Raw genomic sequence first — 9,242 nt, 5'->3', positions numbered from 1 at the left:
GAAATGGAGGTGATGTCAGCTTGAGGTGGGGAGTAAAGATGCAGGATGCTTTTGCGCTTCTGCGAGAAACCAATCTACTTTCAGGTCTACACACTCTGAAGAAATGCTTCTGTGAATTTAGGAAGAGACTCATGTAATAATGTCTGATTCATTCTACTATCCTTCCTATCCCTACATCCCCTCGCCTCCCTTTACCACCGCCTGTCTAATCCAAAGTACCTCTATTCTTCCCTAGGCCTCCCCATCCTTTATTATGAATTATCATCTGCAAAGAAGAGAAAACATTCAGCCTTTGGTTCTTTGGGATTGGCTTATTTTGCTTAGCATGATATTCTCTAGTTCCATCCATTTACCAGCAAATCCCATAATTTCATTCTTTTTTAATGGTGAGTAATATTCCATATATATACACCACGTTTTCTTTTTCTATTCATCTGGACATTATTACTCTATGTGCATATATGATTACATGACTGGTGTAATTCTACATCATGTACAACCAGAATAATGAGAAATTATGTTCCATTTATGAATGATGTGTCAAAAGGAATTCTGTCACATATAATTAACTAGAATAAATAAAAACAGAATTAATAAACAATGTTATTGATGAAAAAAAAAGAGAGAGAGAGACTCCTGTAGAAGGGTGTGAGGCAATTGGGGAAGTGGGTAAGATATCAGACTTCCTGGAGTATGCAGCAGTCAGAAGCAATGGATTAGCCGTACACAATTGGGGGATCTTAAGACCCTAGTACTGAATGAAAAACATAGACAGTTGACCTGTAATATGAAAACATTTAGTAAGTTAAAAACACTTTACCAGGTGTGGTGGCACACACCTGTTATCCTAATGAGTCAGGAGGCTGAGGCAGGAGAATGTCAAGTTCAAGGCTGGGCTCAGCAACTTAGGGAGGCCTTGTTACAAAATGAAAAATAAAAAGGGTTGGGGATGTACATTAATGGTAGAGTACATCTGGGTTCAATCTCCAGCACTGCAAAAACGAAACACATAAATTAAATAAAAGCAATAGTTAAAAAAAAAAACCCAATACTTACACACAAAACCATGACACACATACCCTTTGTCAGAGTTTATTCAGAGGATTTCACATTAAGCAAACTAAAATAGGAAGGAGGGGGAATAGGATTGGGGATGAAAGGAAACAGAGACAGCAAACATTATTGAACTCTGGAAGGCATTTTATTACTAGACCTGCAAATCAGTGAGGGAGACTGGGTGCAGTGGCACTTCCTGGGCAACCACCTTTAGCTGAATGCCTGACACTAAGTATTGGCTTACTGAAAGACTATGAATAAAGATATAACTGGTGACATCATCCAGGACTTCATGGATTCCTTGATGTTACTCTCTTGGAGAATAACATCAAGGAATTTATGAGTGCCGGGGAATTTATGAGTTTGGCCCAGGAGAAGGAAGTAAACTCATCCTATCCATTGTAACTATTTTCTACTAAAAATCCCTCCTATAAAAAAAATAAAGTGCCAAATTGTCTGTCAAGAAGATACAGTTTATTTGTTTGGTCCTAAACAAGACATTTTAAAAAGCTGAAGATGGATCACTTGTTTATCTATCTATAGCCTAGAAGTTTATTGGTACAGGTTCTTAAATAATGTTTGGCAGAATATATTATTGTCACCCTTTAAACAAACTACAATCTCCAAAAATTCCTATCATGCCAGCAATGGCACTTACTCTTACTGGTAACAGCATCCAAGGAATTCTCTAAGAGTGAACTTCAGGTTTCAAATCCAGTTTCTCTAGATTTGAGATATCAGATCCTCCAGCATCAAAAGAGAAATGGCGATTACTGCACAGCTTGTGTGTGGAATAGGGATTTAGCAGCTGCTGGGTTCATCTGTTCTCTTAAGTTCTATTTCTTTCCATAGTTCATCTCCCATCATTAATCTTCTGGATAGTTGTCTCATTTCTACTTTCCCTTAGCCTAAATCAGATTTCCTAAGCTTGCTGTTTGGGGCCAGACAGCTGTGGTGTCTATCCTGCTCACAGCAGGATATTGAGCAGCCCTCTTGGCCTCTACCTACCAGATGCCAGGAACACCTCCAGTATGACAACCAAAACCTCTCCAGACTTTGCCAAAGGTCTCCTGAGTGCAAAGCCACATCTAGTTGAGAGCCACTGGCCCACAAAGAATCAGGGACACACCAACATTTTTGCATAACATCTAGTTTAGAAATGTTCTTGCTTTCAGGATACAGGATGCAGAATTCTCTTTCCTTCTTCTGTTAGGCAAATATCTAAAACTAGAAGCTCAGAGAAGATGGTTCCAGGGAACTATCTGGCTAAATCCAAGTGTGGCAAAAGGAAGATTTAGGACAATTTCTGAACTAATTCAGAAATAAAACAAATAAAACTTCCTGTCTAGTTGAATATTTGTATTTGGGCAAATGTAGTATTCAAGACTACATTTTACAGGGAAAAGTTCTTCATTTTCAACTTTCCATGGCCAGAGACTAGCTGACTGCACATGTGGAGTGCTGATGGGAGTTGAGAGATGTGAACTTTGGGGTCAAGCTGCTCAAGCTTTGTCAATGGGTTGGAATCCTTCTGGGTTTCATAAGATTTGTAATCAGAGAACAATCCTGGTGTTCTTGAATTAGTTCTTTCAACTCAGTGGCCATATCAGTAGAAAAGACTTCTAAAAATTAGAGTTCATAGAACTAAGAAAAACAAAAAGTGTGTGACAGAATTGAGAACCTACCTGAGACAGTTTAGATGAAATGAGCAAGTCCTTGGCTTTCTCTGTCTGTAGCACAGAACATCAGGAAATGTTTGTTGTTGATCATGTAGATGGTTGTGATGGGGGAGAGCAGGTGGAATTAGGTTATAATTTGCTTAGGAGTTTTTTTTTTAAACAGTTGTAGATATTATTCCTAATTAGCTGACTGAAGACCAGGTTTAGGGAGACTAGAATCCCTAAGAGGGTCTTCTAATCTTGAACCAAGGGTTCTAAATCCTCTAGATTTATAGTGGAAATAACAAGTGCAATTAATTTTTTCTACTTCCACGTTTTCATTGAGGGATGTACATAATTGGTTAGGGAGGAATTCATCTCCCTGTGATGAGGCCTGGGATACCATGGTGAGTGAAGGAATGATAAAATATGCCAGAGAGAAGGAAGATATGGAAGTTGGGAAGCATCTGGAAGAAAAAAGAAGCCCAAAGGGAATGACAGGATTGATAAATTGGAAGCTTAATGCTGTGAATGTTAGAAGAAAAGCTTCGTAAAGAAAGAGATTAGAATCTCAGAGAATAAATTGCCAAATGGAGTTCAGGGTGAATCCCAGGGGATCAATGCCGATCTTGCCTATCATCCACACAGCCCAGCCTGCGGTCCCTGTCTTCTCCTACCCACTCTCACAATGCCTCACAATGGCCTGGGGACACAATCCAGACAACAACACATTTTGCAGACAAAAATATGAAATCCAGGAGGATGGGTGCTTGTTCAAGTCAGAATTCCCATGCAGGTTGTGTAGTACTTACTCTGTTATACCACACAGCTGCCCAGGAAGCACAGATTCTCAGTGAACAAAATTTTATGGCTATAAAGTCTCAAGACTGAACCAATTTCTCTGGAGAAAAAAGAAATTAGAGGGGTAAACATTGAAAAAGAAGAGGTATATGTTTAAGTGAGCCTTTTCTTTACATTTATGGTAAATTTTACATTCTCCATTCTCCATTCTGTTTAAAATGTTTTCTATAGCTTAGATGAACAGGGCTGGAAATGGATGTTCAGGGTAGTGGAGGTGATGAGTCGGGAAGCTGACAGATAATAAAAGAAGGAAAGGGAACGGCTGTCTTTGTTTTGCCAGGGACTCGTCTTCTCTAAATTCTTGGAAAACAGAAAACATTAGTGGGCCTTTACCTTCATGAACTTGGACCCCAGTTCAGGGCAGCATTGTCTCTGGAGAGCAGGGAGAGAAGGAAACAAATAGGGCTGGGCCCCACTGCATTTTCTGGCTTGTAGACTACAATTAAGCTGAGCCTGTTCTTGGAATGGTCAAGTCCAAAAGACTGAGCCTCCAGGCCATGGGACCATGCATCCAGGTGCATTTCAGTGCTCAGGAGAAAATGAGCTAGATAGGCAATGAAATCAGGCATATGAGAAGAAATCCTTGTTTTTGCAACCTTGGTCTGTACTGGGTGAAACTTATTTTAGAATGAATAGAGAATCTCTTCATCTGCTCAGGGAAATTGCTGGCTTGAATTTATAGTTGATTTCTTCCAGATGGGCTCATTGAACAAGTCATAATTCAGCTTTCTGTGCAAGGAGAAAATGGGAGGTCATCTCAAATTGTGAAGAAATATTGAGGAAATTAAATAATTTTCTGGATGAACATGCATAAGGCAAGGATGGAAGTAGAGGTAAATGAATGCTCTCCTATTCCTCCACAAAAGATATTATTTGATTTGTGTATAATTTATCACCTTGGATTTAGGAATGAAATTGATTATATTTCAAAAGCAGCTAAGTGGAAATTTATTTGAATTTGAATACATGGAGCCAGAGAAGGAAAGGACATAAGTTGAAACACTCAAGGAAATTGCATGAAGAAGCTAATGACTGGAAGGAGCATAGGGTTCTGGCCTTTTAGAAGTCTCACATTAGGGCTTGATCCCGTAGTTTGTAAGTAATGTTTTGAAAATGTCAGTGCTCTCTCAATGCTCTATCAACTGATATAGAGAATCACCAATGTGTAGCATTTCTTCTAATATTATTTCCATTAAGTTCTTTGAGAAAAGCTAGTTAAAGTAAAATAATTGCTCTCATGTAGCTTAAAAGGCCCACTGAAATTGGATGTCTTATGAAAACATGCTAATTATAACACTGCACATTAGGAGGAGTGGGGCAAGAGAGAGAAGGATCCTGCCAACTTTCTTCTGTCATGAAAAATGAAGAGGCCTGTGGCTAGGGTTCAAAATTGGAGTGTTGCTCTCCTCTTTGAATACATGAAAGATGCAGGTAGACTTAGGCAGGCAGGACCCACAGAGTCCTCCAAGGCTGGAGAGATTCAGCATGAACTGAATTTGGGCAAAGTTCTGTTTTAGTCAGCTTTTCACTGCTGGGAACAAAAGACCTGACAAGAACAATTTTAGAGGTGGAAAAGTTTATTTAGCGCTCATGATTCCAGAGATCTCAGTCCATAGAGGACTGACTCCATTTCTCTGTGTACAGGATGAGGCAGAACATCATGGTGAAGGGTGTGGTGGAGGAAAGCAAATCAAGAGGAAAGCAATCAGGAAGCAGAGAGTTCTCCACTCATCAGACAAATTATAAACCCCAAAGCCATGCCTCTAGTGACTACTTCCTCCAGCCACATCCTACCTACTTACAATTACTGCCCAATTAAGGGTTAATGTGTCGATAAGATTAAGAGTCTCATAGCCCAATCATTTCACCTCTGAACTTTCTTACATTGTCTCACACATGAGCTCTTGGGGGATACCTCATATCTAAACTATAATAGCTCCCTTGGAGTAGAACGCCAGGCAAACTGCAGGCAGATTCAGGGCTTTACAGACAGCACAGGGTAGTGAGGAAGCACAATGGTTAAGAGTGTGTGCTTTTGAGCCAGATCCTCCTGGCTGTGAGATTTTAGACACGTTACTTCACTTCTTCAACACCTCTTCTTCATCTTCAAAACGAATATAATAGTATATTGATCCCACAGGATTCCTATGGGGATTGGAGACATTATCTGTGAACTTTGCATGCCACTGCCTGGAACACTGTGAGTACCCAGTAAGTTTTAGCTTAGGATGATTTTATTTCTTAAACTATAGGTAGCCAGGCTTTATCAGACAACAAATAATGAGAGTGGTGAGCCTCAGGAAGTCCTTGCAGATATGGGAGGTTCAACAAATGGCCACCCTAAAAGAGGGACTCAGTCAATATCCAATCCCCATCATGCAGTCCTGGACCCCATTATCCAGCCAGCTCCAATATCCTCTTTCATTTCAAATGACCTGCTAGACACAGTAACTGGTCCCACATTGTGACACAATTGGGATTTTTTGTTCCAGAGTTCAAGTTAAACAGATTTGAGCCATGTTATACTTTGGTTCCACAGCAATTGATTATGCAAGTTTCATATCCTCTTGGCTTTAGTTTCTCCAGTGTCCAAGATCAAAGAGTAGAAAAAGAAAGAAACAGCAATGGCTTTGAGAGAATGGTCACCATCAACTCCAACACCCCTTCTACAATGAGACTGGAAGAGTGGGAGATCTGTTAACATCATTGATTAATTGGTAGGATGTTTTGCCAGTTCCTCATATTTTGAATACCATGGCAAGAAGCAAGCAACCCACAGAGCTGGAAAGAGAAAATACTATAAAATACTCTCACCTGTAAAACGGGTGAGTCATTAGAGAAGGAGCAAGACAAGGAAAAGGGAAAGGAAAAAACAGAATAACAGAATAAAAGGGAAAGAAAAAAGGAAGATTGAAGAGAAATAAAGCTTTCTAACATGGATGGAGCTTAAGAATTGAAAAACGTTAATAATAACAGTTATAGAAAAGTGGGACTGAGGTCAATGGAAAGCCCCAAAATATTGTAAATACAAAAGAGCCTTTGGCATTCTGATCCATCTCCCGTCTTTATAGTTAAAGAAAAGAAGGAAAAAAGGAAGAAAAAAAAAAAGAAAGAAAAGAAAGAGAGAATCTGTCTTGGATTTTCTATCTAGGGGATTGGACTATGATCTATAAGGCCCTTTCCAAAGATAATAATCTGTGAATTTCTAAATCATATATATTTACACAATACTCCTTATTGGTTAGGATAATTCAATATGGTGTGCATAACTTCCATGATAGCCATTTGGGGATGATGTGAATTTGTTTGATTTTCATGGTTTTCAAAAAGGATCCTAATGCCCTTCAATGTTCTAAGTAGCTTATTGTGTGATTAAAAAAAAAAAAAAAAAGACGAGCCCTTTGGGTATTCTGGGACTAATGCTGAGCTTTTGGTAAAGTACGAATCTAGGCTAGAACTAGGTCCTAGAACTTTGTGGCATTCCCCCCGTTTGCTGGTTGTTAAATTCTAGGATATCGGTTTCCTGGGTGTCCAGGTTTTCCATTAAGTACAGCATATCAGGAGAGACTCCAGAGCCGACCCCATAGTTGGTTCCACTGGCCTCCGAGGACGTTTCTGTGTCGATCAACAGAGCGGGCACGGGGCTCAGGGGATCTGGACCTAGGTTTGCCAGGGAGATGTGGTTAGACTCGTGGAACTCTGGGAGACTCCACCTTTTGGGGAACCTATCCTCAGTTGAGTCTTCCTCGAACAGAAAAAGATGTCTCTCGTTGCTATCTGGACCAGTCTGAGGAATAGGCCCCAGAGGAGGTGTCCCCTTTTCGGAGGGGGCCAGGAGTCCTGCTGGGTCCTCCTGCTGCCCAGTCCTGCTGGGTTGAACTCCAGTGAACTCTAAGCTCAAGATGGAGGTAGCAGAGTCATGGTGGTGGCCTTCGTAAGAGGGCTCTGGAGCTTCAGCATTGGTGACCAGTACCTCGGGGACCTGTGGCATTTTGGTGGGGGAGGTCCGCACACTGGACTGCGGGGTCAGGCTCTGCAGAGTGCTGGTCCGGCTGGTCTCCCTGATTGTGGACAGCTCTCCCATGCTGGAGTGCATCTTGGGACTGCTCTCGAGGGAGGGGGACTGTTTCCGAGTGGGCGAAGCTCTGTGGGGGTTTCTTGAGGGCACGTCTAGCAGGTCGCGAGCTGGGCTGAGCGGGAATAACATGGAGCTGTCGCTAGCCTGCCTCCCAAAGCTCCTCCTCTTGGGGCTGGCGGGGTGCTCGTGGGTACTCAGGAATCGCTTGACTCTCCTGATCATCGAATGCCGTTGGCCGTGCTTCTCATAGTCCCACAGCCACTCCTCGCCAGGGAAGTCAGACTCAGAGTGCCTGAAACAATGATAGAAGGCATTGGGGGCAGACTGTGACGTTAGGAGATGGGTTTGACATTTTGCATTACAGATTTTGGAGATAGGGAAGGGAGACTTTAACTTGAGATAGTCTAGCCAAGGTTCTCCAACTGTTTAGTCTGAGGCCCTTTCATTGTTTTATCTATCTATCTATCTATCTATCTATCTATCTATCTATCTATCTATCTATCTGTCTGTCTGTCTATCTATCTATCTATCTATCTATCTGTTGTTGGGTACTGGGGATTGGACTCAGGGACACTCAACCACTGAGCCACATCCCCAGCCCTATTTTGTATTTTATTTAGGGGCAGGGTCTCACTGAGTTGTCTAACACCTCACTTTTGCTAAGGCTACCTTTGAACTCAAGATCCTCTTGCCTTAGCCTCCCAAGCTGCTGGGATTACAGGCCTGTGCCACTGCATCAGGCTCTGAGGACTCTTTAAACTTTTAAATATTATTGAGTACCCCAAAGAGACCTGTTTATTTAGGTTATGTCTATTGCTCTTTACAATATCTGAAATTATAACTGAGGAATGTTAAAAACACAAGGATGTAGAACACATGTTCTATTTAGTGGCTAAGTAATGACATCATCACCTATCTTATAGTTTCTGGAAAAATTCCACTTTATAGTAGCCCCACTCCCCTATCTGTGGAGAAATATTCCAAGACCACCAGTGGATGCCTGAAACTGCAGATACTGGCCCATACACAAACATTGTAATGCTTTTTCCATCTTACCTAAGCACTTGCACACACAAGCCTATTTGGTACTAAGGTCTACTCCTGTCTTGGATTACATGGTTGTCTCACATCTCTGTGTGCATTTTTAGTCTTAGTGGGGCTCAAGGAACTGCTTAAATCCTTGCCCTTAAAAGACAAATACTCATGCCGTCTCTGGGATCAACAGTAATCATGCTGTCCCAGTCCAGTGTTGGTATAGACAAGATGCTTTATGCCAGCTACATTTTATGTGATGTAACAGAAAAATATGCCATGGTATAATGTAGGTATAAACTGAAAGGGCAAAAGGAGCAACCAAAGAAAATGTGTTCCCTGTGTTTATGAATAAAAGATGGATGATTGAGATGATTAGCAGGGTAAGTGTCCTGGGATGGTGTTCGATTACAGCCTCGTGCTGTTACTCTAAAGCCCTAGCAGCGCTCTTGGCTACCAGATAGCCTCCTGACCCACCCTCTGCTGTGCAGATGCAGATTCTGTTACAGCGACTTGGGAAACGCAGACTCATACTTCAGTGGCCCCGGTGACCCTAT

General features: G+C 41.5%; 1 protein-coding gene across 9 annotated transcripts in view; it reads right to left on the bottom strand.

The window, feature by feature from the left end:
• Positions 1–1,078: 1,078 nt before the first annotated feature.
• Positions 1,079–9,242, bottom strand: part of Best3 (bestrophin 3) — a 75,344-nt gene continuing 67,180 nt past the window's right edge. For 8 of the 9 annotated variants that reach the window (XM_078053150.1, XM_078053148.1, XM_078053154.1 and 5 more), the window contains one exon: positions 5,135–7,945. In XM_078053150.1, the coding sequence (XP_077909276.1) occupies positions 7,033–7,945 (913 nt within the window). In that variant the 3' untranslated portion in view covers positions 5,135–7,032. Of the gene's footprint in view, positions 7,946–9,242 lie in introns of all 9 variants that reach the window. The other variant, XM_078053156.1, reaches the window with a different exon arrangement.

This window comes from Ictidomys tridecemlineatus, chromosome 6 (assembly GCF_052094955.1).
Source record: "Ictidomys tridecemlineatus isolate mIctTri1 chromosome 6, mIctTri1.hap1, whole genome shotgun sequence".
In the NCBI taxonomy this organism is placed as follows: Eukaryota; Metazoa; Chordata; class Mammalia; order Rodentia; family Sciuridae; genus Ictidomys; species Ictidomys tridecemlineatus.
The sequence above is the reverse complement of the archived record's forward strand: the minus strand, read 5'-3'. Positions and strand labels throughout refer to the sequence as shown.